The sequence below is a fragment of the Solanum tuberosum genome, unplaced genomic scaffold (genome assembly GCF_000226075.1).
Source record: "Solanum tuberosum cultivar DM 1-3 516 R44 unplaced genomic scaffold, SolTub_3.0 scf00026, whole genome shotgun sequence".
Taxonomy (NCBI): Eukaryota; Viridiplantae; Streptophyta; class Magnoliopsida; order Solanales; family Solanaceae; genus Solanum; species Solanum tuberosum.
In genome coordinates, this window is record NW_006238952.1 from 7,806 (window position 1) to 27,280 (window position 19,475).

General features: G+C 35.1%; 5 protein-coding genes across 5 annotated transcripts in view; 3 read left to right on the plus strand and 2 right to left on the minus strand.

The window, feature by feature from the left end:
• LOC107059552 (zinc finger BED domain-containing protein DAYSLEEPER-like) overlaps positions 1 to 2,804 on the plus strand; it is a 4,227-nt gene extending 1,423 nt beyond the window's left edge. The window contains exon 2 of the mRNA XM_015306131.1: positions 643 to 2,804. Coding sequence (XP_015161617.1) covers positions 652 to 2,685 — 2,034 coding nt within the window. The 5' untranslated portion in view covers positions 643 to 651 and the 3' untranslated portion in view covers positions 2,686 to 2,804. The remainder of the gene's footprint in view (positions 1 to 642) is intronic.
• A 325-nt stretch (positions 2,805 to 3,129) lies between these two features.
• On the plus strand, positions 3,130 to 5,690 carry LOC102590265 (putative pentatricopeptide repeat-containing protein At3g15930). Its single transcript, XM_006341620.2, has one exon. It carries the CDS (start codon positions 3,411 to 3,413, stop codon positions 5,667 to 5,669), a length of 2,259 nt encoding a protein of 752 aa, XP_006341682.1. The 5' UTR covers positions 3,130 to 3,410; the 3' UTR covers positions 5,670 to 5,690.
• An 80-nt stretch (positions 5,691 to 5,770) lies between these two features.
• LOC107059553 (protein LOW PSII ACCUMULATION 3, chloroplastic-like) lies at positions 5,771 to 6,606 on the plus strand. The gene is made up of 3 exons (XM_015306132.1): positions 5,771 to 5,971; positions 6,060 to 6,140; positions 6,299 to 6,606. The coding sequence occupies exons 1-3, from the start codon at positions 5,813 to 5,815 to the stop codon at positions 6,329 to 6,331; spliced, it is 273 nt and encodes a 90-aa protein (XP_015161618.1). The 5' UTR covers positions 5,771 to 5,812; the 3' UTR covers positions 6,332 to 6,606.
• Positions 6,607 to 6,643: 37 nt separating this feature from the next.
• LOC102590601 (putative cyclic nucleotide-gated ion channel 8) lies at positions 6,644 to 11,521 on the minus strand (the record flags this gene model as incomplete). Its single annotated transcript, XM_015306247.1, has 6 exons — positions 6,644 to 7,504; positions 7,633 to 7,869; positions 8,374 to 8,485; positions 8,961 to 9,262; positions 9,984 to 10,196; positions 10,901 to 11,521. Coding segments are annotated over 6 exons (2,070 nt in total), but the record flags the coding sequence as incomplete, so codon positions are not given.
• Positions 11,522 to 15,760: 4,239 nt separating this feature from the next.
• On the minus strand, positions 15,761 to 17,825 carry LOC102593538 (probable N-acetyltransferase HLS1). The gene is made up of 3 exons (XM_006341280.2): positions 17,571 to 17,825; positions 17,315 to 17,463; positions 15,761 to 16,829 (listed from the first exon to the last, which is right to left on the minus strand). The coding sequence occupies exons 1-3, from the start codon at positions 17,793 to 17,795 to the stop codon at positions 15,974 to 15,976; spliced, it is 1,230 nt and encodes a 409-aa protein (XP_006341342.1). The 5' UTR covers positions 17,796 to 17,825; the 3' UTR covers positions 15,761 to 15,973.
• Between the last annotated feature and the right edge of the window lie 1,650 nt (positions 17,826 to 19,475).

Below are 19,475 nucleotides of genomic sequence, written 5' to 3' on the forward strand. Positions count from 1 at the left end.
GATTGGGCATGCTTGCCCCCCCCCCCCCCCCCCCCCACCTGACTTCTTCTTTTTCCTTTTTTTTGAGAGGAGAAACCTGTAGATCCAATTATAGACAATGCAGCTTCAGCCTTACTTTTTAATCATCTCTGTAATTCTGCCCGTTGTTGAATCTGCCTTGTAATTAACTAGCTTATTGTGTTTGGTAATAAATCATTGTTGGATAAACTTCAATGCACGACTTATCGTCCATCCATTCATATTCAGTAATATTCATTTGCTTATGCCTGAGAAAGACTTGTCTAAATCCTTGAGACATATTGCATCACTGCTGTGTTGGTTCATTTATTTTGTTGAATTCAATACTGTTGCATTGTTTATGCCTGAGAAAGACTTGCATATATTGAAGTATTGCTTCATTTATTCATGTATTCTAAAACATTTGTTGTATGCCCTGAAAGGTTCTGAACTTTTTTACCTTATTTTTATATTATCCTTGTATAACTGGTGAGTAATTTCAATGATAATGTACCATAGAAACTCAAAGAAAAGGCGGCATCTAACACATTTTTCTATATAACCTAGTCGCGCAATTCGATTAATGAACTTATTTAAACTGATGATTAAGTATCTTCATAGATATTTTGTTTGCTTTGCTGGCAGGGAGTTACTATGGATACCCTAACTACTCTCAATGAGATAGCTGATTCAGAGGCACAACCGAATAAGTTTAGGCGGAAGAAGTCCATAGTTTGGGAACATTTCACAATTGAAAGAATTGGTGCAGACTGTACCAGGGCCTGTTGTAAGAAGTGCAAGAAGTCATTTGCCTATATTAGTGGTTCAAAGTTAGCAGGCACCAGCCACCTCAAGCGGCATATCGCCTTGGGTATTTGCCCGGTGGGTCGGACCAACCAGGACAAGAATCAATTAACCTCATTTAACTCTGCTGCGCCAACTAATGGTTCTGCTGAGGCTACTGGTAAGTCAAGAAAGCGGTACAGAGCTAATCCAGGACCAACAAATATCCCATTTGATCAAGCCCGTTGCTACTATGATATTGCAAAAATGATAATTCAGCATGACTATCCACTTGAGATGGTGGAGCACTCGGGATTTAATAAGTTTGTGCAAAATCTTCAGCCTTTGTTTAGTTCAGTGAGTGTTGATACCATACAAGAGCATATTTTTAACATTTACCTGGGAGAAAAGCAAAACCTTTTGAACATTATTGGTGCAATTCCTGGACGTGTTAGTCTGACACTCAATTTGAGAACTTCAGATCAAAACTTAGGTTATGTCTTCCTAACAGGATACTTTGTTGACAGTGATTGGAAATTGCGGTGCCGACTTCTCAATGTTATCATGGTGCCTTTTCCTGATTCAGACGTTGCCTTCAATCATGCTGTTGCCGCATGTTTGACAGATTGGTGTTTAGAGACAAAGCTATTCACGCTAACTCTTGATCAATCTGTTGCGAATGTCAATGTCAGAAAAAACCTGGGACATCTACTATCGATCAAGGGAGGAAATATTCTCAACGGTCAGCTAATTATTGGTAGTTGTTGTGCTCGTGTTCTGAGCGATCTTGCACAGTATGCATTACATTACATGAGAGCAATTGTTGAGAAGGTCCGCCAAAGTGTTAAGTTCGTTAAAACCGCAGATGCCCATGAAGAAAAGTTTTTGGAGCTCAAGAGACAACTTCAAGTTCCCAGTGCAAAGGAGCTCATTGTGGATGACCAAACAAAATGGGATACCACATATCAAATGCTGATGACTGCGTCTGAGCTGAAAGAAGTATTTTCTTGCTTGGATACTTCTGATCCTGATTATAAAGTGACACCTACAATGGATGAGTGGAAACAGGCCGAAATTCTCTGTGAATACCTGAAGCTTTTCTTTGATGCAGCCAACCTCTTAACCTCCCCGACATACTCAACGGCCGATGTGTTATTTCATGAAGTGTGGAAAATCCAGCTTGACCTGATGCAGGCAGCCCGTAGCCAGGATCGTTTCATAAGAGATTTGACTAGACCATTGCAGGAGAAGTTTGAGGAATACTGGAATGATTGCAACCTGGTTTTAGCAGTTGCTGTTGTTATGGATCCTAGGTTCAAGATGAAGTTGATTGAATTCACTTTTAACAAGATCTACGGTGAAGAAGCTGAATCTTGGATCAAGATTGTCGATGAAGGAGTGCACGAAATTTTTTGTGATTACATCGTGCAATCACTTCCTCCGCCTCCGGCTAGTTTTGTAGACGAAGCAAATGACAGTTTTGTAATAAAATCAGAATTCTCTCAGGAAGATAGTTTCCTTGCTAATGGTGATACATTTGCAGATTTCGATGTGTATCTCCATGACATTATGAACAATCAGCAGATGAAAACAGAGTTAGATCAGTATCTTGAAGAATCTCTGATGCCTCGCTCACAAGATTTTGATGTTTTGGGTTGGTGGAGAATTAACAGATGCAAGTACCCTACTCTCTCCAAAATGGCATCTGATATTTTATCCATCCCAGTCTGCACTGTCACTCCAGATTCTGTGTTTGACACTACATTGCGAGATTTGGATAGACACCGGAGTTCATTGAGACCCATAACTATTGAGGCTCTCAGTTGTTCCAAGGATTGGCTTCAATATGAATCTTGGGAGCTCCCATATGGAACTCCAGACGCAACAGTTAAAATGGAGTATTAGCTTTATTAGTAAAGATTTATTGGTGTAGTTGCTTCTTTATTTTCTTTTGATTACCCCTTTATAGCAAACAGTTTTGTGCACACAAAGGCGTATAGATCAATGAAATTCATATTCTTTCACCAACTTTATATGAAGGAAAATTCACTCTAACATCTCTTGCGTTGCTTTTTTTAAAAAGTAGGAAAATACATTAAAGCTAGTGATTGAAGGAAAAAAAAAATTCTGTTTTGATTGTTCTTCACTACCAAAAGATTTAAGCCTTTTCAAGGCTACCATGAGATGTCATCTGATAGTTGACAGGATCATGTTATTTTGTGATTCTGACAAACATTCTAGTAACAATGGCTGTGTTGGGATATTATCTTATGGTTGCATGATAGATTTTTGGACGATGAGCACTCGAACCTACAACCTTAGAGTTGGAGGTGGGGCCGTGGGGTGGAATATACTTTATCAACTGAAAACTGTATTTTTTTTTTCCCGCTTTACTATCGTAGTTACTGAAAAGAAAAATATTTCTGTGAATCTAGGTACAGCTTTCATAGGCTGTTAGATTTTTGAAAGTTCAAAATTGGAATTGGTTGCGTTAAGCGATTACACATTAGATTCTACTGAGGAAACGAGATCTCTCGACCTTTTACCAGAAAATGATATTTTCATATCTGTTTAGCTGTAAAAAAAATAAAAATCTATTTATGTGATGTGTTTGATAGTGAAATCAGAATATGATTATGATCTTAAGCTCTCTTAGGGGACTCTCTAACTTGACATATACTTTCAATTTGGCTTTCCATGGAAAAGGTGCTTCACAATGTCCAAATCAAGTTTTCCAGCTTGCTCATCTTCATTTGTCTCCAGAAATCCATTTACCCTTGCAGAGTCTCATAGAAAGGTGCAAATCCATGGACCAACTTAGACAGATTCACTCAGTAATAATCCAAAAAGGCCTTATTTCTGATCCTAAACTCTGCTCCAATATTATAGCCTTTTGTTCTAATAATGAATTAGGTGATATGAAATATGCTCGTTCTGTGTTTGACATAATGCCTGAACGAGGAGTTTTCATTTGGAATACAATGATCAAGGGCTATTCAAGAGAAAATAGTCCCCAAAATGGAGTGTCAATTTACCGAGAGATGTTAAATAACAATGTACAACCAGATAATTATACGTTTCCTTTCTTGCTCAAGGGTTTTACTCGTGAAGTATCGTTAAAATTGGGGAAAAGTATGCATGCTCATGTATGTAAATTCGGGTTTGAGTTAAATGAGTTTGTTCATCATGCTTTGATTCATGTGTACGGTTTGTGTGGGCAAGTTGATATGGCTCGTGGGGTATTTGATTTGAGTGCTAAAAGTGATATACTTATTTGGAATTCTATGATTTCGGGGTACAACAGGTCCAAGCAATTTGGAGAGTCAAGGAAACTCTTCTATGCAATGGAGGAGAAGCAATTGCAGCCTACTTCGGTAACTCTCATCTCAGTGATATCAGCTCTTTCGCAGCTTAAGGATTTAGATACTAGCAACCGAGTTCATCAATATGTTAAGGACTATAAGGTACAGTCTAGTTTGGTGTTGGACAATGCTATAGTTGACCTGTATGCGAGTTCTGGAAAGATGGATGTTGCACTTGGCCTATTTCAGAGCATGAAGCATAAAGATGTTATATCATGGACCACAATTGTCAAAGGTTTCGTTAACATTGGACAAGTTAATGTGGCTCGGAAATATTTTGATCAGATGCCAAAGAGGGATAATATTTCTTGGACAGCGATGATGGATGGATATGTCAAAGAAAACCGATTTAAAGATGTGTTGATGCTCTTCCGTGAAATGCAAGCAGCAAAGATACGACCAGATGAGTTCACTATGGTTAGCATCCTTACCACCTGTGCACATCTTGGGGCTCTTGAACTTGGAGAGTGGATCAAGACTTACATTGACAAGAACAAAATTAAGGTTGACGTACACCTCGGTAATGCTGTCATAGACATGTACTTTAAGTGTGGGAATGTGGAGAAGGCATTGATGATGTTTACTCAAATGCCTTGTAGGGACAAATTCACGTGGACGGCCATGATTATCGGTCTTGCATCTAATGGGCATGAGAGAGAAGCTCTAGATATGTTCTTTGAGATGCTGAGAGCTTCAGAAACACCAGATGACGTGACTTACATTGGTGTTCTTAGTGCTTGTACTCATATGGGTATGGTAGACGAAGGAAAAAGCTTCTTCGCTAACATGGCCTCTCAGCATGGCATTCAACCTAATGTTATACATTATGGCTGTCTGGTTGATCTTCTTGGTCGAGCAGGGCGTTTGGAGGGAGCTTATGAAGTTATAAAGAGTATGCCAGTGAAACCAAATTCAATTGTTTGGGGAGCTCTTCTTGGTGCTTGCAGAATTCACAAGGATGTTCAAATGGCTGAAATTGCAGCTCAACAACTTCTTCAGCTAGAGCCTGGAAACGGGGCTGTCTATGTTCTCTTGTGTAATATATATGCAGCTTGCAAAAAATGGGATAACTTGCGCGAAACAAGAAGAATAATGACAGATCGCGGGATCAAGAAGACACCAGGTTGTAGTCTGATAGAGATGCATGGAATTGTTCATGAATTCGTTGCAGGGGATCAGTCTCATCCTCAATCTAAAAGCATATATTCGAAGTTGGCTGAGTTGATTGGAGAATTAAAATTTTCCGGTTATGTTCCAGATACTTCAGAGGTTTCTCTTGACATAGGAGAAGATGAGAAAGAGAACTCCCTTAATCGACACAGTGAGAAGTTGGCGATTGCATTTGCTCTAATCAATTCTGAACCTGGATTCACTATTAGGATAGTGAAAAACCTTAGAATATGTACAGATTGCCACCATGTAGCAAAGTTAATATCGGAACGTTACAATCGAAAACTAATTATTAGAGACAGGACCAGATTCCACCATTTTGTACAAGGTTCATGCTCTTGTAAAGATTATTGGTGATCCTCTATCATTTTCGTTTTACATTTTTTCATTATTGTTTATTCTTCCCAAGAAAATGCCTCGTCCTCAAATATCGAGTCTGTTATATTTCCCTCCATCGTATTTGTCCCTCAAAAAAAAAAGCATCAGCCAGCCATTGTGTCATGGCTGAATACAGGCAGCCTTGTCACTGCGGCAAGTTCATCCCTCTTCGTTGGCACCACCCTTCTCCGGGCGATATCCATATTTCATATTCCTTTCTAGTTGCAGATGGTTCTTTTTCTTGTATAGCAGAGTGCGCCGTTGGCTTCACCCTGGGAGAGGTAAATATGCATCTGTCATATGCTCTTTGGGCTTTCAAGTTTCTTATAATTTTTATGGTTGCTAAGAAGCTATTATTCTTTGTGTCAGACTAAGGAAGAACTATTGAGTGTACTAGGACTTCAGGGGAAGAAAGGAAGTTCACTTGAATTTCTCAGAAGAGGCTACAAGGTCACCTCCTTAGTTTACTACTTTAATAGTCTGTTTTATATCTGTGATTAGCCCCATTATTCAAATGACATATTATTTGAAGAAATATGAAATAGGTCAGTCAACTTCTCCTATTGAATCATTTCTCATTAGACTAATACCTTGTTCCCTTACTGCAGACAGCAACTTGGTTCGAAGAAGATTTGATTTAGAAGCATCTTCTGCATGGCGTAGTTAAGCAGTAGAACTGAGCTCCAAGAAAAAGTTGGTTACAAAAAGAAGAGGATGGCGGTGGAAGCTTACAGATCCATACCCCCGTGGTGGAGAAATTAGGTACGGAATAATTACCCAACTCGTTGAATCAACAATGTTCTTTAATATAATGCTTCCCCAGCCTTTAAAGAGAAAAAGTTCCAGTCATCAGATATCCACAAAATAGTTTCAGATCCAGTCAAATAACACATATCAAAGCAGTTAGAAAAAGAAAATATAGAAGTAAAGAAGACATAGCAATTACCTTTTCCATAGGGAATACGTTCCCGTTGGACAAGAAAATAGTATACTTTTGTTGTGTTAACTGTTCTTTTACAAAATTGAGACACTTTGAATACACAAAACTAAATCTCTTACAGCAATCCCAAAACAATTCTCTAATATTTAAAATTCAAACACTAGAAACAAAAAATGTCTTCTTGACTTAGTCTGGATTATGGACACTAAAGCCAGTCTCGAAACCTCTAGAACTTGAGCTCTAATGCCTGTGAACTCCAAATAGGATTAGCAGCGAAAATGTGAAGAGACTAATATGGTCTCTCCGGAGATTTGTGCAGCATTGGAGTAAACTCAGTTTCTCCATCATCGTTCTCATTAAATCCGTCCTCTTCCATTTCCTCAATTTGACGAAGTTCTGCAATTTTCCTCCTTGTATGCCGGCGCCATGCAGCTTGTATGAAGCTGGCAGCCCAGGTTCTCCATTGCTGTGAGTAAAACCTAAAAGTGTGTTGTACCTGTCGACTCTGCAACCGCCTGAACTGTGATGTAATGTACTTCACTTCTTCTGCCTCTAAGGCAAATGCCTCTACTTCTGTCAAAGCCTTGACTGTCCTAGTTGATGGCGGCAAGTTAGAACCGGATTTTGGATCCAATGCCCATGTTAGCAGCTCCTCACCACAGAAGTCATTTTCTTTCAAGATACCTCTGTTGAAGAATCCACTTCTCCCACCATCAGTTGTTACACTTTCTAGGCGACCACGGATTATAAACATCATTTCACCAACTGGATCTCCTTCCCTAACTATATATGTTCTTTCTGTGCATAAACTTGGTTTCAATCTCTCACATATGGCATCAAGCATTCTCTCATCCATGTTCTCAAACAAGGGCACCTGCAAAATGTATCATTCACAATATTTTAACATCAAATTTCACATCAAGGTTTCAAACATATAAAAAAGTACTCTACATCATGCCCAACAATGTGAACTTGAGCTATCAACAAGATAAGAGTACTTACCCTTCTGACCAAATTCAAACAGAGATGCCGCTTAATATCCCTCCTAAGATCTTTGGGCAGATTTTGCACCAAACTCTCTTCATCTACTCCTCTAGTTTCCAACCATTTGTACTGATCGTAACGTCGAACTCTCTCCCTTAGCTCAGGAGGAAGTACTCTATGATGCATCCACTGCTCTGAGTCACGCCTTTTGACCCTCATCTCCTCAAGTCGTACTGTTAGAGACTGAAGATAGGTCTGTAGGGTGCACAAAGCCAAAGTATAAGCACTATTATAATGTATGAACTTAAATACTTCTCTAACCTAACAAGCACTACCTGTACTTGTTAAAGAATTTACATGTTCCTGGAGCTTAATATATACAAGCATTTCCTTAATCAAGCAATCAATAGGTTGTTATAAATCATTTCTCCCATTTGTTTAGGAAGTAACGCGCTCAATTGTGCGAGCCCTCCATTTTTATTGTTTGAACCAATCTGAATTAGGAAAAATATGGGAGGGAAAATACCAAATTTTATCTACTCTGACTAAACAATACTATTAGAAGGATAAATGATAAAAAGGAGGTATGAGACCTGTTCAAAATATTACTAGCTTTGACCTTCAAAAAAAAATTAAAAGAATAAAGGAAGTATCACACTGAAAACTTATGTACTATTCTGCATCATCTTCTACAGAATCTGGCAACATTAACCTTAAGAAAAAAGTTGCCAAAATAAAAAAAGGTAAAGTATTACTCACCTGCATGTTTCCAATGAGAAGAGCAAATAGTAGGAGTCCAGAAATGGCCAATATTATTGAAAAGAGATTTTCCTTAGTATAGGTACTGGTCTCAAGCCCCTGACCAAGTGTGCTGTAAAAAATGAAATTTAAAACAAGTTAAAGCTCACAAAGGCATTGTCCAAAGGGTGATTTTCTGATTCTCATGAACACCCCCATCAGAACAGGGAAAATCACGATTCCAAGAGCATCGATAAAACCCTGTTCTAGGACAAATCAAAAACTACCTCAATAAAGGAAAGCATGTCTGAATTATAGACAGCGCACTTCCACAGAAACCTCTTGCCTTCTAACCATACTATGCCACTCAATGGAGTAGTAAACTAAGAAAACAAACTTTGATGACACCTCGATAGCTTTCAAATTTTTACCTTTTGTTGAACTAAAAGTAGACAGTTAGTTTGTGTTTCAACGTGGGGTAACATAATTTTCTCACAGAAATCAGGAAGATCTTTGAGGCAGACAATTATTATTAACTAAAGACAGAGTGTGAAAAGGAGGGAAAATGGAACAATATAATTAGGCGCATCATATGGCTGAAGTTTTACCTCAAATTCTGCAAGCCCCACCACAAACAAAAACAATATTTGATCACGAAATCTTCAGTGTCAAGAACATTAGTTGTTACAGCTCTTGCATATATTCCATATGAAAATTTCTCCTCCTCAGCACAGTTTTCATCAAGAACACTCTTACCAATGTCTTGCCATTCTGTCAAATTGAAGTTTCCTTCACGTGAACAATACAGATAAGATAATTTTTCGTTGCACTGGTCATTTTCGGTACATGCTTCATTCCAACATGTATCTTTGCGTTCGACAGCTAACAGGTACCAGACGGCCCCAAATATCTACATATCATAAACAACAAACTTTAAGCATTTCTGGGTTCTTGAAAGATGGCCTTCTGATCATGTTTGAGACTCATTGATTATTTAACCGGAGTTACCTTAGCTTCTCTTAGTACCATAAATAATCAAATACCAATAACTGATGAAATTCTAGTTAACAGCTCAGATTATAATGATAACAAAGTATGCCGAAAGGAAAAGGAAATAAAAGGATCCAGTCTACCCATTGAGGTGGGGGAATAGGTAAGAGTGATGTACTACTCATGGTCAATGAGGAGATGAAAAGATTGCAGTGCAGTGTCCCAAATGATGTCCTATAACAAATACTATTTGTCCAAGACACAAAGCTATTTAAACTATGAAATCTAGAAAAGGGAAGAGTATATTGTGAATGATCATTTTTAGATGCCATATACAATTGTCGCAGAATTTTCATATTCTAGGCAAAGGACCATAAAAGAGCAGAGTGGAAAATCAACTACCACTAAATGGTCTTTTAATAAGAAATTTGACGAAAAACTAAGCTTCACTAAATATTAATGGGTTCCTTTAGAATATGTTAGCAGGATGTTTTATCTTGCTACTATATACGTTCTTACCGTATGTAATGACTGGTCATTTTATGTCAAAACCTTATCAGACAAATACGAAGAGAAATTTGCGAAAGCACAAAAGAGTAAATATTAAATGCACTCACGAACAAACTTGAAAAGTTACTTACATGACTAGCTAGAACAAACCACAACAGATAATATGCAGCACCAGCCCAAGCAGTTTCTGCAAACACCCCTGCAGTCTTTTTCAAATCCGAACTTAATGGAATAAACCGCAAAAATCTAGGAATATATTGAATGAGGATGATGTACGATAATAATGTCTTTGTAACCAATACATCCGAACCTCTTGATCCACCAAGATATCTCCATGTCACAGTCTGAAGAAGAAAATGCACTAGAAGGCATAAATCAACCAAATACCACTTTTGTAGAAAGAAACAATCGTAAAATTATAGTTGAAGCTTTCATTAAGAGATCAAGATGTTTCTTTTTTCTTAATTTTAATAAGATAAAAATAACAATGGAAAATGGTCTTGTGTGATTTTAGAAAAAGGGCATTAGCATTCAAACGAAGAAACAAAAGGTGCATGGCGTGACTGCCAGTACTTATATGCATGCCCCCCTCTAACTTTCTATTTGTGTGTGTTTCTATTGCTGGAATAAAAGGTGCATAGAGAAAAATAGGTATTATGTATATATTGCTGTAACAATTGCTAAAATAGATTATATGCATATTTGCCTCACTATCTGCATGTGTGTGTGAGCCTGTCACTGTCACAGAGTGTGTGAGAGAGAGAGTGTGTGTTCCAAAGATATGTATATAGCACAGCCTGGTGCACTGCGGGGTCCAGGGAAGGGCCGGACCACAAGGGTCTATTATACGCAACCTTATCCTGCATTTTTGCAAGAGGTTGTTTCCACAGCTCGAACCCGTGACCTCTTGGTCACATGGTAGCAATTTTACTAGTTATGCCAAGGCTCCCCTTAAAGAGAGTTCCAAAGAGAAAACTGTTTATCCAAATGGTTGCTGAATGTTGAATGTGCACATGAGTTGTTACATAGTCAGAGGTATAGTAGGAACCTGTGGTGCAGGAAGAACGGAAAGGAAATCCACTACAAAGTAACGGCTGAGGTATCTGGTTGCTATTTGCTTGGGATCTATTACAAGTTCACCTCGCCCAAAAACACGGGAAGATGGAGCAATAAAAGCTGTTCGAAATTGGAGAACCATGCGGATAAGGTAAAAGAGATCAACTGCTGTCCGCATCCAACTCACTATGTTTGCTAAACTTTCATCTATGTGGAGACACTTCCCTTCATCCTTAAAAACAGGAAGGTAGAGAAATAGAGGATCAATAGATACTGCAAAAATACATGATATGACCAATAGCCTATTCCAGAACAGGAGAGACTTGTCTTGAGGATCAAATATCCTTTTATCTGAAACTCTCAGATCTTCTGGAAAAACTGCTCGGGTAACACCAGATTTCAGTGTTCTACCAAATGTCACTAGTCCCTCAGATCCTCTTTTTACTCCTAGTTTTATTGACTTGGATGGGTTGGTAGCGTGCCCCTCTATATTAAATCCATACTTAGTCCTTCCAGCCATATCGGACTTAAACGATATGTCAGAGTTAGCGTCCTCTAACCTGCAAGAAACAAGGAAAGCTTTTTCTGACTTACAATAGACAACTAGTTCATTTCAGGAATTTAATCAGGGGTGTTAGAGGCTGTCTCAAAACCATATGCATCAGTATATATGACTATAAAACAATTGAAGTGATAATACTACATCCATTGATTACTTTAACATTCTTTAAAGTATCAGTATGCAATATGTGTTTAAGTGAAGAGTCCAAGAAACTTAGGTTAAAAGCCCTCGTCTACATTATTGGACTAAACAGAGATGAAATATGTGAATATTGCAGAGATTTTGAAAGCATACCTTACAAACTTTTCTTTTTGTCCTCCAATAATCTGCGACTTGTAATTACCAAACATTGTATAAAATCTCTTGCATAGAGAGTGAAGGAGTTCATCAAAACATCAGGCATATGGCCACATCAAATACTTATGTTTTGACTGCATTTTAATTTGATACAAATAAGGTGTCAGTAGATTCAGGTGAAGGATCCAGAATTTTCATTAAGGAGGTTCAACTATATAAGAAATAAATACATGAAGAAACCAAGAAAATATATATCTTTTATCTTATCAATATAGTGTAATTTTCCGTCAAAAAGGGTGTGAATGAACCCCTTGCCCCTACCTGGCTCCGTCCCTGAGTAGATTGTAAATAACAAGTAAATAACCATCCATAACATTGACCAATTCCAATAGTTCCAACACAAATTCCTATGTCTCTCTTTCATCCTCTCTCTATGGCCTATGTCAATTGGTTTTATGTCGATGAATTGCATTTCGTCAATCAAAAAACAAAACAAAAAATACACAACACCTATAAATTTCAGAATTTCGTGTTTTTTTTTTCTTTCGGAATCCACCATTTTCCATTTCTTCAACAACCAAAAAAAATGTGAAGAGGTAGAAACAGATATATAGCTATAGCTAGATGATTAATGACAATGAGAAAAAAAAGGTCTCAAAATTCGTTATGCATGCATGCATACGTAACAAGAAAAAAATAAACAATTCAATAAAATAGTACAATTTCTTGAAATTATATCTTCTTTTTAAATCAATTGTACGACAAAAAATCTGTGTTTGTGTATGAAAAGTTAAAAAAAAAATATTTAAATTTCCCCCTCTCAAATAGAAACAAGATCATCATCACCAAATTGAAGCCAAAAAATTAAAAAAATTGGGAGGGAGAAGGGTAAAAAATGGAACTTACTTGAACGTTGACGATTCTAATTTTACGAAATGAATCAAAAAATGCAGGAGAATAATTAGAAAACAAGTAGTTTTTTTTTGTTGAGAGGGTGGAAGAAAGTGAAAAGGAGAAAGAGATGGAGAGACTAAAAAAAGGGAAGAAATGAAAAGGAATTTTTGTTATAACGAATTATTTTGGACAACGTTCCGCTTTCTTCTTGAAATTAAGGCCGGAGAATTTTTGGACTCGACTCCTCTCCATTACATTTTCCCTCCATTTCAACGGAAATCCTAAAAGGCAAACAAACCTTTATTAATTAATAAATATGAAAGAAAATAAAAATATAAAAACTTTAATTTAAAACATTACACATGGTCAAACCCCAATTGACACATTTGATGACACTCATGTTCTGTGTCTTAGATTTTTCTTATACTATGTCGTGGGTTTTCTCTTTTTTCCTTAAGGAGAGAATAAAACATTTATTACAATTTTTATTTTTATTTATCTTCTAGAATAAAGAATTTAAAATCTACCATAATTATTGGAGTTTTGAAAACAACAAATTTAGAAGGTGTTTGGATTGACTTAAAAAGTCAGTTTTTAATTTCGGAAAGTGTTTGATAAATATAAAAATAACTTAATAAGTCAAAAAATGACTTAGAATAATGTAGAAAATGTTTGGCAAGATTAAAAATAACTTAAAATAAGTTTTAAAAAATCAAAAGTAGGTCTCCCCTACTTTTTATTTTTTTGACTTAAAAGTCGTTTAAGTTCTACTTTATATAATAATTTACATAAATATCATTGTGTTAAAAGTTAATTACATTATTTCCCTACGATTTTCCAAATTACAAGAATCCCTTAAAATTTATGGATTTTGGATACATCACTGGACTTTTAGATACATCAACAGACATCCAGATACATAGGGGAGGGATGTATCGGAGAGGGTATAGGACATCCGGATACATAGGGGAGAGATGTATTAGAGAGGGGATGAATGTATCCGAGAGGGAAATGGTGTATCAAAAAGGAAAGGGATGTTTTCGAGAGGAAGATATGGATGTATCAACGAAGGGATTTTTGATTATTTTATTAAATGGTAGAATTTTAAAAATTATAGTAAAATAAGATATGTATTTAAGTATTTTTTTTTCTTTTATTTTTGACGTAAAAGCTATACTTTTCTAAGTCAATTCAAAGTGGGGAATAACACTACAATTTTAAAGAATAAAATTTGTGAGATACAAGTATTTCTTCTTAAAGTGGGTGCGTCAGGCCGGGCAGCAGTGCATTGATATTGACGATGCGCAAGAGCCAAAGTAGCAAGTTATCTTTAATTAATTAGGATAACGTGTTATAGGCAGTGATTTCTAACATAATTTTTTTCATAATCGAGTTCACACTTCAAATTTCTGATTAAAAATGGAAGGACATACCTAACTATCTTACCGCAATCCTGGGGAATGAGATCTTATTTGTTAACCTGACATGATATGATATATGTAATTTTAAGAAAATAACATTTCCGTAACACAATTTCAAAGTATTTATTTAAGAGTATATGTAAAACTAATACTACGAAAAACTATAGACTAACAGAAAATCCAAATATTTAGTCGTCATTTAGTGCGTCGCATTAAATATTATAAATTCTGAGTATATATAAGTAGTTGATAATTAGCTAAGTAAGACTATCAACTGGTGTAAATCACATTTAAATAGTACTTATATAAAAACATATTTCATATATAATACCATGCACACTGTACAGTACGTGTATATGTATGAAATTTACGTTTTATATTATGCACTACTAAGTCCTAAGCATATCTATATTTTACATCACTAGATATTTATTACAATAACAATAATAAACTCAGTATAATTTTACATGTAGAGTACATTGAAGAGGGATATTATGTATGTAAATCTCACCCTTTTATCGTAATGATAGATATATAAAGTATTTCTGATAGACTCTTAAACTTAACGTAGAAAGAGGTAAAAAAGAAAGAAATTGTAATAACATGAATAAGATAAACAAAGTGAACCAATTTATAACAATAGTAACATAAAAATAACTGATTAGAAAGTTGCATGATGAGTTAATTATAAGTAAGTGGGTAGAACGTGGTCGTCATTATTAATTGTAGATTAGTGCTAAATGGTTCAACAGTTGTTAAGCTAGAAAGCGTTTTAATTTGATGATTATATGCGATGATCAAATTAAAGTTCTAAAGCTAACGCGTGGCTAGATTCCTGCTGTCATTAGTATAATTTTGTTGTTTAATTAATTAATTAATTAATCCCAGCGCCGTTTGGTCTTTGCTCTTTCAGCCGAAAGTTTTAGAAATGCTAATCTCTCTTTAATTTGCATAAATATTGGGGAGGGGACCATTAGTTATTCCATATTATTCCCATCTTTTACTCCACAATTTAAACCATAAGATGAAAATAATTGATACTATAATTTGATCCCTCTTTTACTTAATTTTAATTTTGATTCTTGTGATATTTGACTAAAGGTATTTAGTTTTTAACTAGTTGGCTGTATGCGTGTTTTTTTATCCCTTTATATAGAAAATATATCATGTTTAATTATATTATTTTAGAGTGATGTTAACAACATAAATTTATCACAATGAGTCATTAAATAGTTTGAGTAGTTATAATTCATTTGATTTTACGAGTAGAGAGATCAAAATTCAAAAGTCAAAGTCAGGGTCAGAATCAGCTTGGTCAATGCAAAATTACACTATTTTATATGATTAAAATTATTTTTGAACCCTTTTTCGCTAGTTCATTAGTTCTTTATATTTTGAACTCTTTGGTAAAAAATTAGATTCCGCAACTATCAAAAGTGCACATTAATTTCAATTAATTAAAGCTTTTAAATATATTTAATTATATGTCACAAGGGTCAATTTTAGAATTATCAATATTTTAAAAAGACTAAAAACACAATTTTCCCTTACAAAGGAAAAAAAAAGGCTTATTTTTAGTTACTCTCTACATTTCAATTTATAGCACGTAATTTGACAGAATAAGGAATTTTGAGAAAAAAAGATATTTGACATTTTTTATCTGAAATATGTCATGAGATTTCCACGACTAAAGAAACATGTCATTCAGGATATTAAACTGAACAAATTAAAGCTAAACAATTTCTAAAGAGAACATTCTTTTTGAAATACACTAATAAGAAAATAGTATCATATAGCCGACCCCGAATTGTTTTGAAACTAAGGGGTAGTCATTGACGTTGTTGGTTGGAATATACAATTGCTCATATCTAAAACTCCATGCAAACCTAATTTAGAAGTCACGCGGATCAACGAAAATGACTGATGAAGAATTAGAAACTTGAGACTCCATCCAATTATCATCCTTAGATAATTCATTGACATCAAGTTTCTTCATACACCATAAGTCTCCCCATGAAAACTTGTTCCATCGTGGTATCGCCTCTTTAATAGGATCATCAAACCCAACTTCAGACACCAACAGACGACACTCTTTATCATTTCTCCCCATATTATGCGCGAACGCGTAAAGTGATTTCATAAGCCTTGGACCATCTTTACCTTCCATATGAATTCCATACAACAAATAAAACCCAAACATTTTAAAAATATTAGGTATCGATGGAACCCTTAACCATGGCATCCATGAGTCCAAAACCCTAGTCCCTAGACAACAAGCGTATTTTAGCGACGATACGCCTCTTACTTGTAACTTATAAACTTCCTTAGTGTTCCACACACTTAGTATAGCAAAAGTTGTTGGAAAAGATCCACTTTTTGGATCCCAATTTAAGAGTGTTTTCTTTGGTACAGCCATGAAAGTACCAAAATTAAGCTTGTTGTCTAGTATATGATCAATATCTTTAGGGAAAAACTCCGAATTCGCAAAAATACGTCGATAGAATGACTCAGAGAGTTGTGGTGAAACTCGCACGATAGCAATGTCGGATGCAACCGGCTTATAATGAGCATGAACTGGTTGAACTAACACGAAAGGAGTACGAAATTTCGCGTAATTACATTTCGATATGAATAATTTTATCGATGCTTCGTTGCTACTATCCGTAGCCATATAAGCATATTTTGCTCCATTGATTTTGCTCCATTCTTCTAAGTTTTCAACTAGTTTTGTTCCAATGCCAAGCCTCCTAAATTTTGAAAATATAACCAAAAAAAGAAATAATCAATATATTCGAATATACTATAGTTTAAAAAAAAAAGTGTGATGGAAAATAAAACATGCCAAGACGACGACTTTGTATATATAATTAATTAAAGTCTAAAAAAGTAGGAGACAATTTATTTTTTGCATTGTTCTAGTCATTTTGGGAGTCTCCCATTGATGTTTGTAAAGTTAAACTAAAGGTACTTTAATTTGGCCCATGCATATTTAACTTATTCAATTATGAATATGTTCTGATAACGACATAATTTCTCTTAAAATACTGTTAAAAGAGCATCATTTTTGCGTAGATTATGAACTAAATTGGATTCATAGTTGGAAAGCATATCATTTGCCATTGTGTTTTCACATTTATATGTGCGATCCTTGAGATTTATAGTATAGATTCTAATATTCCAACGATATTTGAGTGACCTAATAGTATAAATAATATTTTACTCTGACTCGTACCTGTGGTGAGATGAAACACGCAGACCAAGAACATAAGCAATTTTTACATAAACTGGACATGGAGTTGAGCCGTTGTTTCCTCTAGTCACAGTCTTTATACAACCTCGAATTACCCCAACAATATCTCCATCGTTGCCATATTCAGCTACCTGAATTGTAATAAGTCACTTTATGTAAGGGGAAATTAAAATTTCGTATTACTCTGAATCATGCATAACACATAACATAAATTGAAACAGAAGAAATAGTTACGTACCAACATAACATGTAAGGGGAGATTGCGAATACGACTAATGGGGTCACCCATGAGGTCAGTAAACAACGATGGTTGCCCTCGTTGTCCAAAATCACACTGTCCTTCCAATTCTTCCACAGCCAACTTGTCCTTCTCTTCATCATATTGTCTTACAACAATTTCTTCAGTTTTTTTATTGGTATTATCATAAGTTGATAAATTCTCTTCTGAGATATTAAGAGACATTCACCTAATATAGAGTGAAGAATGTTTGTATTTATATATTGATTGAGCTGCTAATAAAATTTGATCTTATATCATCCTATATATATATACCTAAAGCTTGTACTATACTTTGGTCCTTTAATTATTTCATGTTAATAAAGTAAGTGGGACCTACTAACTGATGACATGGCAACATCACCGGTTTTTGTGGACCTTTTTTCTTCTATATTGTTGTTGATAAATTCTTTGGGAATTTGTTTAGACTAAAGTAGCGTTTGATCCTAGATTTTGCATCAAATTCTAAGTGTTTGTTTGACGAATATAGATATCGCATCAGATTTTAAAATGTTATCTTCAAATATCTGTTTGCCTATAGATTTTGGATCAGATTTTGTAAACTGCCTTAAAAAAGTTTTCAAGAGCCAAACTAGAGCTAAATATATTGTACTAGTTGATTCATATTTTAAAAAAAGATTAATTTATAATATATTCTTCTTAATGCTAAAGGTAAAGAGGTGCATGTATCTATACTAATAGCTAATACTTTAATATCCAATTGATGGTGATTGCTATTGTTAAGCTAGTGAATTGTGTTCCAATAATTGTTTCTCCATGAGATTGTCATCTTGCGCTTCATGCATGATGGTGGCAATGAGTATGGTTAGAGTCCCACATTGATATATCGGATTTGATCATTTTGAACAAGCGTCTTACTTTTCAAACTAGATTTTAAGGTTAAGTTAAATTCAATATCTTCTGTTTTCCTATCATAATATATATTAAGTCAGAAATATCGAGTTTTAGTTAGATTCAAGTTTCAGTTCTTATCAAACGTGATAGGATATGAGATCTTTCAGTTCTTAGTTAAAGGTGTCTGATTCGAATGATAAAAACATTTTTGATAAAGAATACACTTTCATTAATTCCAAGTTTTGGAAGGATGATTCGTTATGAAGAAATTCAGATTCATATCTTTGATTGCACCTTCATTTGTTAAGTACTCATAAAATAAATATTTTAAAGTTAATTAAGGAAAAAGGGAATAGCATGAGAGAAAAGCAAGGAGGAAAAGGGAAAGGGGTACCACTAATTATGATTAATTTAAATAAAACAATGGTTAATTAAGTTAAAAAGTTATTGTTAGTTCTAGGATGTACCTTCTAATTGGATGTGGAGATAAAAGTAGTTTCTTGGATCAATAATTGGGTTGGGTTGGTGAGAATCGTGGCCAAATAGAGAGGGATTTATTGGCTAACATGTGGAGGGGGGCTTATTAGGTGATAATTAAATCACATGATATTTAATTTATAATTAATCCATTTGCACTTGCCCTTTGCTTTTGTGCCCAAAAATAATGGCTGATGACATGAAGAAAAGGAGACAAGTGTTGGATGGATGAGAACGCACCACCCTCTCTTTTTCTTTTTTTTAAAGAAAATATTTAATATTTAAAATTTATCGATATCGATTAGTTTAGAGATGCATCACATGATATAACATTATAACTCATTTAAAGAGAAGTGCTTTTTATTAGAATAGTACTAATATTCTTCTAGTTTCAACACTCAAATCTACTCATTTAAGGGAAAGAACTTTTTGTTAGACTAATTACATTCTCTTTATTTTTCATAGTCGAAAATGAACCCTAATTTAATCATGAAGATGGAGTAACTTTGTCTATCAGTTGATTCAGATTTGCAT